Here is a 14,857-nt window from a genome sequence, read left to right on the forward strand (position 1 = left end):
ATAGATGCGTGTAATTATTTTATGCTAAAACTAATCTACACGTCAGAGGGACTGGTTCGGAATTCTAGGAGCGATGATTGTTAGGCCCAATTTGATTGTTCTATACTTCCAGGGATTAAACCAATTAAAACGCCATGATTGTTATAGGAGAGCGCATTAGTTGGCTTAATTGACCAATGACACACAAGTCGATTTCATACGTCATATATTGATGATTACCAAAACACTTTTGTTTTTTGGTAGACCTGTGTTTGGCTGGCTATATCTCAGCTTCTGGTTGGTCAATCTCCTTGATTCTTTTTTTAGAACATCAGTCAACACCTCAAGATGAATAATAAAGCATAATAATATTATGCTTTCTCTATTCTTTAAAGAGCATTGAAAGTGGAGTAATGAGCCCCGATGCATTACGAGACTGCCACTCGAAATTCTTAGTGCGTGACCCAAAAGATCAGCAAAAAATAGAGGCCTGACATGGTCGCCTAAACTTCACTATAACTTACATGCAAATTGGTATAAAGCTGCAAATGAATATGCATCTGAAAGCTGAAATATGTTCCTACAGACTGACATTTTTTCCTCCACACAGCTTGCAAGTCTTTGCAACTTGAGATCTATTTGTTCGCAGTTATGATTTTCTGCTGTCAGATTTTTATGTATTTCTTGAAACTATAGATTTATGTACCACTAACAATTTTGCATATAAACTCATTGTACAGATTCATGTGTGTTGCAGCAAAGATTAACTGGTTATGTACAAGAAAAATTGAGTGGTGAGCCTGTATTCACACATTTGGTAAAGCAACAAAAGACCGGAAGCAACATTTATTATTAGCAGAAACTGAGCAGAAACGGCAAATGATGGACTGCTAGACTGCAAAACAATATAAGAACTGAACGCTTTGATTAGGTGGGTGCCCTGAAGAGGGCAGTGGACAACAATTACAACATACTAATGCATAACAAATACAATAGATTATGACATTTCAGCGAATGTAACGATGTACAAAAGCTAGCAATACGAAGCAATGAAGCATTTGTAGAAACTAAATAAAATACAATTTGTAAATAAATTTAGTTAGCATGGCAAGGATCAAAACATGACTCGCGCAAAGATACTCCACAAGTGACTCTACAGCACCTTCAGTATCTTCAGCTTGCTCTCACTTATTACCGATGTATACAGACAGCTTGTGCACATAGCCAGATACAGCATCGCAGAGAGCAAATAATTCATTCTAGATCTGTTAGATGGAATATACAGCCTGAAGCTGAGCCATCCTTTCCATGCCAGCAAGCTTTCATATATAGATATAAATTTACCAGGCAGCAAAGCAGAATATAATTGGTCGCATATCATGGCAAAAACATATTCTAACTTGAACAATTTATCGCCAGCAGGCTGTTCAAAATAGTCAACAAAAAGTAAACCTGCTTCTATTTTTCTTTCTATTTTTGAATTTATTAACAATCAGCGTAGATAATAAAGGATTGTGGACCAGTAAGACAACAGAGTAGGCTTTTTGAAAATACCTATATGCAAAACTAAACCAATAACTAGCCAGATATCTTTACCATCAACAGGCTCCGAAGCATCGCAATGATTTTGAAAGCCATATTTGGTCGTTTCGTTTTAAATATATCATTTATAATGGCCGATGTTATAAAAAGCTTTGAATAATTAAAAAACTTACCTGTTTAAAAATTCGAACTTTTACTCTTGCCAAGCTGTCAGCAAAACGTAATTCTTTTGGTTTTAAGTCAGCTCTTTGAAATCCATAAATACTCCGTTTCATCGCCAGCCGTTTCACTGTCATTTTCGCAATCCAATTCACTCTGTTGATTTTCTTTTCACTTCCATCGTCTTCCCCACATTCTTCTGACCTATTATCCTCTTCCTCACTTCCAAACCAGCCGATATCTTCCTCTAAACAAACTTTTTTAGCTGAGCTTGAACAATCGCGTGCGTACACGATGAATAACTTTCCAAAAAGCAAGGTCATGCGTATTAGGGATTATTCACAGCCTCAAACAAGTAGTACAAAGCCTACCGAAATTGATGGAATTATTAGTTTCAATTTTAAACGCTTTATTTAATGAATAAAAGATTTTAAAAAAGGTCTATCGAAGACAGGATTATTTCGGGATTATTCTGGCTCCGTACGCTGGGACATTGATCGTTTTACGGGCTTTGACGGGCTTCATTGCGAAAGAGTTAACGTCGCCTAGTGACTTGCTCTTATTGATTCAATTTATAAGGATAGCGTTTGTTAAAAATATATCATAATTGGTATACAATAAAACTTGTGTCCAAATAGGATATGCGTACTCCTCATGTTAACCAAGAAACTATTGGTAGATCCAAATAATTGTGGGTTTGTCTGCTCATGAGTTGTTGTATTGTATCCATCTATTTGCTTCAACGCATAGATTTCTAAGATAATTTCAAATGTTGGCAATGCGCCAGCATCTTTAAATTTTCATGATAATTTGAAACTGTCAAATGATCCATTCGCCTACGCTTGGCTGCACATAGCGTTTGTGCTTCGTAATCCATGGTAGCAGTCCCTTTGTTTTTAGCCTTGTGTGAGACTTCCAGTTGCAGCGATGAACTTGAATTAGCTCCGCCCTATGAAGATCTTGTGCTGGTAGCTGGATGTGTTAATTTCATTGTGCATTCGGCGCTCGAGCAGTCTTGTTTGTGCTAAAAAGCATTGTTAGATAGGCATACTCATCAGGTAATCTTCGTTTTTCTATTACATACTTGCTTTGTACGATGCATTGAGTAAGTTTTCTGGTTGACCTGCAAGAATGTCCATGTTTGCTAGGTATGACTTGGTGCGCAGAGGAGAAGACTTTGACTGGTATGATGATGAAAGATCGAGAGGTAATGTATTCACCATCCGTAATAACATGTTCGTCGTGTCGGAGGTTCTCAACAGAGTCGCGGAGTCCGAGTTTGATGACGAACAAGTCGAAAAAAGGACAGTTACTAGAGGTCTACTCCTTAAACAGCTGATCGACACACCGCATCGCTATATGGTTAGTAATGGCTACTTTGTTATATCTCAACTGTGAAATTACTTTCTTCGATCGAAACCAACAGGACCTTGCGATTATTTATAGAATGCTATCTGTGGCAGCCTCTTGCTCTTTTCATATAATAACGATATTCTATCATTCTAGACTGTTCATGAAGTCGGACTCAAACGCAGTAAAATTTAATAACCCTCAATGCGTACAAAAGAATCCATTAGGTGGCAGATGAGCCTATTCATTACAATATTTTACCATAACACCGTGGCTATCAACAGCTGGAATCGCTTCTTTGTCCGGCTTGATAACATTGCGAGTTCTTTGGTCTCTAATCACCCCAAGCTGTTCAAATGTATAAACGCCGCTGCATATTGTAAATTTGTGCAGTTTTAATTCTCCTAAATAAAAGGATAAACGTTTAAATGAAGTTCATTGATAATGGCTTCCTTTCAACTGTTGCAACTTCTCAAGGTGAATCAACGCCGCACACCTGGACTCGTAAAGCTTTGATGATTGTTCGTCGCTTCACGTCTTTTCAATCCAAACGATGTCAGCAAAAGATACTACTATAGGGCTGTTATTAAGGATCTAGTCGTCGGTAATTGTATGCAATTTTATTTAAGATTAAGTGGTCAACCTAAGGAGTTTCTTCCGGACTCTTCCAAAGTGCTTCAGCGTTAGTAAATTCACTTGTGAAAATTTGTTAACTTAACATGACAACTTTGGGTCAGCAATGTTTCAGCTTAGAAATGTCCTTGATCTTTCGCACTTACATGCTCAAATTATATAGAATAGTTTGAATTAATGGATGGTTGATTGCAACTACTAGTTTGGTCTATCTGTCACTACTAGTTTGGTCTATCTGTCACTAATAGTTTAATATCTCTGTCACCACTAGTTTGGTTTATCTGTCACCACTACTAGTTTTGTCTACCTGCCACTACTAGTTTGGTCCATCTGCTTACAGAGCCCTATGAGCTTATATGAGCCCAAGAATTTATAGTTCAATATTTTGGTCCATTTTCTTTAATAGCTAATCACATGTACACGTCTTTTCTTGTGTTCGTCTGTGTATAATAGCACACGGGTTTGTACTGTGTAGAAGTACCACAGTTAATACTGGCATCTCCAGATTACCTGCGCTTGTTTGTCAACGGTTGAAACCATCAGCTGCTGAGTACTACTGGAAATGAGCATACCTAAAAAGAGGCAGTCAATGACAGTCATTTGCTAGACCGCTTCCCTTCATCAACCCTCTCTTTAATGTTGTTTCATTGCTTTTGTTTAGGCAGAGGTCGAGCAGAAGCTGGTAGTCCTGAGGTCAATAGTGATGCTCAAACCAGAGGTAGGTTAACAACTTCCTCCCAACACAGGCTTGTGAGCATAGTTGGCAGAGGCGCCTGCCTTCGGGAGTCCATCATTATGCAATCGCACATCCGTTGTCAGCTTGTCTAGCACCATCCAAATAACTGGCAACTGTTTACCGTGCAAATGTAGATGGCTTGTGTCATGTTGTTGTCAGGCTAGCTGTAATTCACCATGGTGTTGTGACAAGTTTTGCTAAGTAGCCAGAGAGTGCGAGAATTGATTTCTCATAAATGAGAGCCGCTGGAGTGCTCTTTCATCCTCTTCGGACGCTCGTAGCTCATAATCTACGGCTTGCTTTCTTGCCATTACTGTGCGTGTTGGAGGCTGTTAGCCGTTGGAGGCTGTTAGCCGGCCAGAGCTGCTGGTCTCAATCAATGTTAGTAATTAGAATTGCTATCAGTTGCAAGCCTGAAGGGAGATGATAAATGAGATGTGGGGTGTTAGCCGTGATGGTAGGCATTTCGAAGGAAGGAAATACGAGAGGCTGTCTTGTTATCTTTGCTGATCCTTTGCCTAGCTAACCTTACAAGGTGTGAATGGCGAGTCATCATGCACTAAGGCTCAGTAATCATGCACTAAGGCTCGCTACCATGAGTCCTTGAACTTTCAGTTGTCTCCTTTTGGATCAGCAGTATATAGTTTGTCTTAGGTCTTCCTCTTAAGTAAAGCATAAATGGTTATGAACTTATGAGATTATTTGTTCTGTTTTTTGTAGCTGGATACAGACAGCACTGTGGCAGCTGCTGACCTTCTTGAGGACCTGGTGACCAAGTTTATAGCTGTTGAACCTACAGATAGAGCTCGTGATGTTAATTTTACCACCCATTTAGTGATAGATATCAGCAGCAATCTAGTTCGCTGCCTCTCAGCCAATCTGGACAATCTATATGGCCACACAAGCAAGCTCGATCGCATCATCAACACCATCGTAATGGTTCGTTTGCTTCATAGTCCGGTTTATCAAGAGTACTACTACCTCTTTGCTAGTAGTGCTGGTAGTTGTGCAGTGGTTGTGGTTAGAGAGAACTATTGCTTCCATCCGGTGGTTGGCTTTTGTCATAGGGATGCTGGAGGCCTAAGGAGATCTTATTCTGGGCATAGTATCTACATCAGTTAGTTTTTTCTAATTTAAACATAATATTACCATAAAATGCTCAATGTTTAATGTTTTGAATCCATCATATCACTCAAGAAATTTTAAAAGTTGGTGACTGATGCGAGAAGTTTGTATTCGGAAATCTATAGCAGCCCACAGTATGTATCTCTCGCATGTTTATAATGTTTCTTTCAGCTCTGTTAGATGCTTGATTTGGTGCAAGACAGTAGGAAGATTTGTCTACCCATTTCGTTGTCTTTTACACATTGGAATGTAGTCTTTCTGGATATGAATATTGCATAATCGACAGTTATTTTAATACCGCTGTACATAGTCCAACAACCCTGTAAAGTCTGGTTCCCTTATCTTCCCATATCGGCTGCAAGACCCCGGCGGTAATCATGCGCAGCAAAACAATTGCGACGCTAGGCTCGGCGGCTTCTGTCCATGTGAAGCTGAATCGCTAATAATCGCATAAAAAATTTTCGCTCGCCATGCAGTCTCAAAAATGCTGACTACCACCTGTACAGTGCATTTCGAAAGGTTTTGTATGCGATTCTTCGCGAAACTTCAACAGTGCTAAACTCTTGCGTACTCGGCGCGTAGGTTCACATATCACCGCTGATAGCTCTGCGGTGCTGTCGCCGGTGTTTGCCGATTATATGGGAACCATGATTTAGCAAACAACTTAGCTAAAATAGTAAATTGTTCATTAAAATATGCATTTTCAGCTCTATCGTTATTAACCTCCTCTGCGGTTGCTATACATTTGGCTAGCACTAGCTCGGCGTCTAGTAGTCTGCCTGTTTTAGCCAATCATTATGCCTTTCCAATAATAACATCTGTCATGTTGGCAATCAGTTTAGTACCTCCGCTGTTTACGTCATCTTCGAGTGTGCCATCATATATTGACTGATTATTCATCTTAATTATTTTCGAATATCAAGGGCAGCCTGTTGCATGATCATAAACTGTATTGTTAAATAAAGGTTTCTTCTTACTCGTTGTTGCTGTAGATGTGGAGACCAAAAACTGAAAGCTGGCAAAATGTGCTGTTCTTGATGGCTGACAATACTTGTTTTTACCTTGTTAAGACTGGAACTGTTTGGTTGATTGCCATAGCTTTTCGCAAATTCAGAGTTGGGTAGAAAGACAATTTAGAAAGAGTTCACTTACTGAACTACTGTTGGGCTAAGTATTACAGTTGGGCCTACAGGGATACTGTCTATAGATAAGCTTTCCATTCCCATGAGTAGCGTCATGTGAACTTACCATAGCTTGCAGATCCATCTCTACCTATGCTGGAGGCAGCCATGGTTTCCATATCGGATGCGAGACCCTGGCGGTAGTCTCGCGAAGCAAAACACTTGCGGGGCTAGGCTCGGTGGCTTATGTTCACATAAAACTGTGTCGCTGATTATCGCATAAAAATGGCTGCTCGCCGTGCCATTTCAAAAGTGTTGACCTTCTCATGTACAGTGCATTTTGGGAATGTTTTGTCTGCAGCTCTTTGCGAAAGTTGAACAGCACTGAACTCTTGCGTTGACTACTGGCAACAACCGCTGTACTCAGTACCACCCGTCGTTTTTCAGTTCACTGTAGGTTTCCAGCTCATTGCTGGTAGCCTTGCCATCTTTGAGAACCAGGCTTTAATCAAATTACCTAAAGCTATAAATTATTATGTAACATGTATTTGTCTAGGTAAGCTTGACAGTGATTTTATTACCTCAATTCTCTGTGTATTCCAAATAGCATCATCATAAAATGCATCTGCATTACGTAATGCTTGCTTCTGTCGCTCCAGGTTTATTGGATTTTATGCATGAACATTTTAAATAAGAAATCGGTGGTCCTTTTTGCTCCGAAGTAATTGGTTTTTATTATATAAACTCTGTCTTGGTATTATATTTCCTTGTTCTAGTTTGACCTACATGCACCTAGCATTCCTATTGGTGTTAGCAATACAAATTTTATCTAAAACTTTGTATTATGATTACAGTGTTGTTTAATCATAATAAAAATAATTCATGAGAAATTTTTAAAATCTCAAGAAGAACTGTATTGCGGAGATATGCATTCATGCGAACTGAATGGAAAGACAGTGTGAGACTTGAAATATGGAATTGTACACATTTTATATAACAGCTTTTTCCCAGGAGTTATCATTCCTAAAGATGAACTCGCACAAAATCTTATTTGATTTTATCAGAAAAATCACACTTTCGCTCGTTCTTAGGGTTTTAATTGCAATCAAGTTTGGTCGATTTCAATCTTGAAAGATCGTGGCCGTCAGATTTTGTTCAAACATCAAAAACAATTGCAAATGATAGAAAATAACAAGTTTTTCTGCTAAAATCTACTGAAGTATTGTGTGTAAGTTCATCGTTAAGTATAGACAAATCAAAAGCTTCCTTCACTTGTCAAAATTTTATCTTATTGAACAAATCTGCTAGCGATGAGGTAAAATGATTTGCATGTACGAAACGAAAAAAAACTGTCAGGCAGATTTCATAGTCTGCACCAATATAACCTTCATCTAATCTTGTTTACAACTGAAGACTCATTTCTCAATGCTATGAGGGGGGGATGAATCGGCACAGCAAATGTTTTCATGGTCGTTATACAGATATAAAAAATCACATGTGTTAGTCATGTTTTTATTTCAAATGATCAACTTTATAATAGGCTCTATAATAGGCTTTCTGGTAGATGAGAGTTGCACGAAGCTAAAAGCTTCCCTCTTGATGATTTCAATAAGTACATTGACTCTGTGTTTTTCTATGATGCCTTTTATAAAAATTCTTTTATTAATAGAATCCATTAGATGCTAATAGAGTTCAGGGTCATTTTAATCAATTTTTCTATTAGAATTGCCGTGTTATGGTTTCTGGGTCACTCCTCAGAAGGCAAAAGCTTGTTCAGAATTAGCCGACTAGTCGCTATTTGGTGTCAATAGCTTCCTGTATCTGTGCAAGACAGTTCATTTAGTTCAACTGTGAGCCCGATACCATAACATAACTGTTTGCTAGCCATTTCTTAAATATGAAACGTCAACGTTTTCTCATCGTCTTTGCTCTTATTTACGCTCTCATAATGCTAAAAATCTTCAGGCGTCAGTGAAGGAGAGGCTGGTGCCAGCAGCAGAAGGAGAAACGATGAGAAGAGCCCATGGCATGACTATAGTAACTAGCCACTCGACAAAGATAGCTGATAAAGTGATTGCTTCCGGTGATGTTTCATTTACTGTGCCGGCAGCCGCTCTCCAACAGCTCAGCGAAGATTACAATGTCAAGGTAGGTGATGTCGTAGTCGAATTCATATCTGTTTCGTATTCCTCTTTTCTCGGAGAGTACACATTTAGTCGGGTCAAATTCAGAATAAGCATTAGTAAGATTCCGGTTTTCTTTGTTTGGCTTGGATATATAAAGATATACATTATTAATATTATCTTATCGATTTAACTTATCTTTGTTCTCTGTCCAGATTGCAACCAACACCACTAATTAACAGTTTGCAAATAAAACTGATTTTTGGCATGATAAGGTGCCTTTTATACAGCGCATGGACTCGTAAGCATACAGTTAGCTGTTAAGATTACTGGGAGCTTTCACACAAAGTTTGTTACTCCTGATTTTTGACACCGCCCTCTTTTGTCATATATTCTATCTTAGTAGGTAGTGTACTTTGTAATGCGAATGCAGAACATCATCTATAAAACGTATATTTTGGGAATATTTGTTAATATAAAGTAGGGAATTTAAGTGTGTATTGTTTAGGTTATGTGTGTTTGTGTAATCTCATTCATTCAATATTACCTCATCCATTCAATATTACGTCAGCGACTGTGCATTGCTACTATGTTGGCTGTTCCTTGACTTACTCTTGCTTATGACTGACAATTGGTGGCCCTCCACCACTTGTGTGAAAGTCCTATAACATTTCTTTCACACGAAATGCAAATGTCTCATTACCGGTACTCATACTGCGAGCAACCTTCAGTACATTTTCTAGTAAATGCTACAATTAGCCTCCATAATCCATTTCCTCTTGACAATTGATGGCATTTATCTGTCTTGGCCCTTCAATAAGCTAGTTAGAGCACGCCTGCGGGTCCATCCCTCTGGCAGTCATATTTTCTCTATCCGATGCCATTAGGCTGCATAAATGCTTATTTTAACAGGAGTGTCACACAGCCAGCATGACTGAGTATGCCACAAATCCCTTCAAGCAAGGTGTTGATAGCGTCGTAACAGCCTTGACCTTGTTTGACTGTGACGGTGAGGAGATGCGAGTGAAAAAGCTACACGATCCTGAATCTTATATCAAGTTTACCCTCCCTTCAATATCTAACCAAACTCAGGTATTTTCTGTCGCTTTCGATCTCACCGGTTTACTGTAAGTTCAAAGGCATAAAAAAAGGGATGAACTTAACATGCTGCAGTGAACCCCCACCCCCCCCCCCCCCGGCTACCTTTAATTTTATTTTTTATAAAACTGTACTATCACAATTCACAACTGTCTCACAGTTATTGATTGTAAAGGACATCTGCTAGACTTTTATTAGTGGTAATCTTTTCAAGTTTAAAATACATAGCAATAGAATGTGTTAGTATTCTGAAACACAAAGTGCATAAAGCAATTTGTGGAATAACCTTGACACTAGTCATAAACTACAAAGTAACTTTAGTTCATAACATTATTATGTAATAGTGACCTCAGCTGTTAGTAATAAATGGATGCGAGAGCTAATAGCGCATTCCATTAATAATTCAGTGAGAGAGTAACTCAGGATGTATTAATGCTTTGAGTTAGTGAAACATTAATCACGTTGTACGGCTAAACAACCGTAAGTTGGTTGGAGATAGAATAACGGAACATCAGTGATTCACTGCGTTCATTATTAGTTTGTTGTATCAAGTATGACATCTACATGTATTCACGGAATTGTATAAATAACCCGTCAAACATATGCGCCACGCTTACGTTGTGTTATTGGCAGTCGCAGTTGCCATAGCAACGCGGCACCAGCTGTTATGTTCGCACTAGACCTAGCAGCGCTTCAAGTATTGTATATTTCATGTAGATCTTTGTACTTTCATGTTCATTAGTTTAGTATTTAATGTTGATGATTAGCAGTAACCGTTGTATCCGCTAATAGGGCATGTGTTATACTGGTAGGTGATAATTACTGATGGTTAGCCGATGGTTAGCCACAAGGGGATTGAATAAACCCTGTATTGTTTTCAGACCGGTTTCAACTTCACTATAGACAAGGCTGAAATGAATTATCATTTGATCGACATCGATAGAAAACCATTGGATGGGAAATCTCTCAATATAATATTCAGGTTCACAGTCTATGAAGAGCACACGTTCCCACTCGCTATCCTCATTAGGTAAGAGTGGCTATGTTGATCTTTTCATCACAGATAGGAAGTTAGTTGTACTTCTCTCAGGGGTGATGAGTCTTTAGTAATATGGTTGGTCAGGGAATGAACAGAGCAGTTGAACGCAGAGTTGATCGGATTCTCTTGTCAACTAGCATTCAGAGGAATGACACAAAAATTTTAAAAGCATTCACAGGTAATCAACTTTTTATATTTTGATTTTTGCCAAAAGGAAATTTAACTTTTTCTTCTCTCGTCTGCCTATTACTCAATGGTATTGCTGCTATTTAAACTGCTCACAAAGCAATATCTCATATGATTAATTAAAAACTGCCAAAATAAGTTGTGTTCATATTTTCTGTGCAATTAAAATTCGAGGTTTGGCATGTTTCCTTAGCGTAATTTTTTCCTACGTTTGATAAACAAAAAATGTAAATTTAAGAAGTAGTGTACAGTTAAACTTCCAAATATTGCACCAACAACTGCATCGGTAGTAAGGTTGTTTTTGGTAACTAACAGTAGGTTAATGTAAGGAAAGTTTCGTAAACAATAATATAAAATAATGGTTCTATACAATACATTGCCAACTTTATAAGGTTTTCAGGTGGGTTGGTAGGAAGTCATAGCAAGAAGTGTTACATACAGCATCTGTTATTGGCCTATGCTACTGCTATGCTACTGCTCGTAAACAAGCATAGAGTTGCTTAAAAACTGTTCCTCGAGACTCCACACAGAAGTATTAAGTTATTCATTATATATGTGTCTTTGCAGAGTGGTTTGGCTTTTTTTAATGGCGGCCTGTAACGAAAGTCGTTTGGCCAAAACAATGGATTTACTAAGGTTTTTGTAACAACGGGTCATGTTAGGTCTCATAGATTCCTTAGGGGAGTTCATCGATATGTATGGGTAGTTCTAGCTTTTGTCGTCTCCTTATTGGATGGAGCTAGGCCTACGCTATATGTCAATTGCTTGCTGGAATGTTCAGGCACGCGCGGTGTGTAGCCTGCTTCATTGGTTAAATCGGAGAGTCAAACAAAACGGTCAGAGAGAAGCTTGTGCTATGTTGAAGATGGCTGCTCATTTGGGTTGCACATAGATATACAGTGAGTCTTTTCTCGCAGTGTTCAATCTGTTCACTGAATGACTACAAGAAAAAACGTTTTGATAATGTTTTGAAAGTTTTATAGACCAGATTGTCCGCAATACAGAAGGTCTTATATTTATAACTTTCATTTATTTGGTTTGTTAAGACATTGAGCGTCATTTCGCAATACTGCTAAACATTTCAGAAGTCAACTAAAGCCTATGGTTGTTAAATATATAGCCCAGTTTTTTGTTAACTTTTTGTTTAACTCTTTTGTCATACTGCATTTGAATAGTAGTTTCCTACATGATGACCCCAAAGTTTTGTATGTCTTCACTCTGAGCAAACCAGAGCAAGAATTAAATGGTGCATACGCTTGTGAAACCCATCATTTTCATGAGGTGCTTATTGATATTAATCCACAGATCTTAAATATTTAAAGAGATTATTGTAACGTAGGCTAGGGATTATCTGTGTACACTCATCGAGTATACGTGTACAACTTATCGTGACTGGGGCTAGGGATTATCTGTGTACACTCATCGAGTATACGTGTACAACTTATCATAACTGAGGCTAGGGATTATCTGTGTACACTCATCAAGTATACATGTACAACTTATCGTAACTGAGGCTAGGGATTATCTGTGTACACTCATCGAGTATATGTGTACAACTTATCGTAACTGAGGCTAGGGATTATCTGTGTACATTCATCGAGTGTACGTGTACAACTTATCGTAACTGAGGCTAGGGATTATCTGTGTACATTCATTGAGTGTACGTGTACAACTTATCGTGACTGAGGCTAGGGATTATCTGTGTACACTTCTCTCGAGTATACATGTACAACTTATCGTGACTGAGGCTAGGGATTATCTGTTTACACTAAGGTCCTCTCTCTAAGGTTGGTTGCGTTTAGCAACATGATCTTGGCTTGCCCATCTGATTCCTTGCGCAGCATTGCAGCTTACGTTGTTGAGCAAAGCTTCAGGTGTGCTGGCTGCAGATTACATGCCCTCGATAACTGTTGATCGTTGCCTTTGGTCGCTGCCTCTCATCGCCTGTCATTCCGAAGGTTGGAGCTGTTGAGTGGTAGGTGATAGGTAGATAATCTAAATTGTTATGAACAGACAGTTTTAGAGCAGTCGGTCTCGCATGCATAAGATGCCTGACTCGTTGTTCAACCTTTGTTATGGTGCAGGTGAGCAAAGATTCAGGTGTCTTGTATATGCGACATAAGTCAGCAAATGAACGATGTGAATCAGCAAACGAATGACATGGTTACTATCCTAAAACATTACGTCTCATCTGTAGTGTATACTCGAGTTTTATAAATTCAGTTTTGTTGCGTTGGCATACTTCCGCGAGCGTACTTCATCATTTCACCATTAATATGTGTCTGCATAACCTTGCAGTTCTAGATTGCTCAGTTAGGTACATCATATTATGTATCTTTTCATGTTCACATGCCAGTCATTTGTAGCGTAACTACTATGTTTTCATAGAGCGATATTGTAGCGAAACACTTTAGTATGGCGCTGCAATGCTATGATGGGAACAGTCTAGTTACTCTCATTCTGTCACGATGCGCCGTCTTGTCTTTGTCTTTTTTTTCCTGTTGTTTTATATGCATAGCCAGTGTCATTTGCATCATGAATAACGCCATAAGTAGCTTGTATTTTGATCATCCATGGTTTGTTCATGACACAACCTTGATGTAAGGCGTGTCACCATCGCTCTACCATTGCGCCCTATGGAAACATGGTCTGCTTGTCGGTCCGGTGTAACGCTTTTGCGTTGACCCACCCAGGTGTCGCTACACCATCATTTTCATTTTATTTAGTAATAGTTTAACTCTCCCCGCTTTCCATAATCTTGAAATGTTTGTCATGTTTTACAGAAAAGACGCAAAGCCCACTCCTCACCAAGGAGGATATGACATCATGAAGCAAGTCAGTATCAAGGAAACAGAGCTTCAACTTTTCTTGAGCAGTGCTGATATAGGGTCAGCCACCAAAATCTATCTCGCCGTTTCAGATGCCAACTTCAATGAGGGAAAACCTAGAGGTAGACAGGTGTGTGTCTGTTAGCAAGTCGATATATATTTATGTAGGTTAGTAGGATAGAATGGTTTGTCAGGTGTCTGCAGGTGTCTGCAGATGGATGTGTGAGCAATCTCCCGAAGATAGAATCTGATTGTTTAGAATTAAACCCCAACCTGTTGTTTGCAGGTAGATCATTCCAGTCCAGTAGACCACAGGCTGGCTCTCTTGTAATAAGTCCACGGCTCCTCTCTTGTAATAAGGCAACGGCTCCTCTCTTGTAATAAGTCCATAAGCGAGTATGTCTTATTTTTTATCATGTTTCTAATGTTGCAGGTTACTGAGCGCATGTACAGCTTGTCAAGTTGGTGGAGTGAGTGCGTCTACTGGGACACTCAAGCTAGTGAATGGTCACGCGACGGTTGCCGTGTTGGAAAGGAGACGAGTTCAGCAATCAGTCATTGCTCTTGCAGCCATCTTACGGCGTTTGCCAGCAAGCGAGAAGTAATTCGTGTGAAGGTGGAGCGTTGCGCAGTCGACCGATTTTTTTCGTGAGTTATCCTTTATTTAGCTTGTTTTATGCTTGTTTATTGAAGATAAGTTTCTATAAATTTTAATTGATTTTATCCGAAAGTATCGGTATTGTTCTATCATTTGGAAAACTTTTTTGATGTTTGAGGTGATCTGACTGCCAGGATGTTTCAAGATTAAAATCGTCAAAACTTGATCCGTGGTTAAAACGTTCAGATCAAGTTGAGGTGCATTTATGATGGCTATGGTTGCAAAGAGACTGACAGAATGGAGATGCATAACGTTACAACGCATTAGCTGATATCAATTA

General features: G+C 38.9%; 1 protein-coding gene across 1 annotated transcript in view; it reads left to right on the forward strand.

Annotated features, from left to right (window-relative positions):
- Window positions 1–14,857, forward strand: part of LOC137386971 (polycystin-1-like protein 1) — a 60,591-nt gene that overhangs the window by 24,862 nt on the left and 20,872 nt on the right. Inside the window, exons 10-17 of the mRNA XM_068073220.1 lie at window positions 2,829–3,042; window positions 4,325–4,381; window positions 5,120–5,338; window positions 8,611–8,793; window positions 9,681–9,860; window positions 10,748–10,896; window positions 13,875–14,049; window positions 14,353–14,567. Coding sequence (XP_067929321.1) covers window positions 2,829–3,042; window positions 4,325–4,381; window positions 5,120–5,338; window positions 8,611–8,793; window positions 9,681–9,860; window positions 10,748–10,896; window positions 13,875–14,049; window positions 14,353–14,567 — 1,392 coding nt within the window. The remainder of the gene's footprint in view (window positions 1–2,828; window positions 3,043–4,324; window positions 4,382–5,119; window positions 5,339–8,610; window positions 8,794–9,680; window positions 9,861–10,747; window positions 10,897–13,874; window positions 14,050–14,352; window positions 14,568–14,857) is intronic.

Source organism: Watersipora subatra, chromosome 2 (assembly GCF_963576615.1).
Source record: "Watersipora subatra chromosome 2, tzWatSuba1.1, whole genome shotgun sequence".
Lineage (NCBI taxonomy): Eukaryota > Metazoa > Bryozoa > Gymnolaemata > Cheilostomatida > Watersiporidae > Watersipora > Watersipora subatra.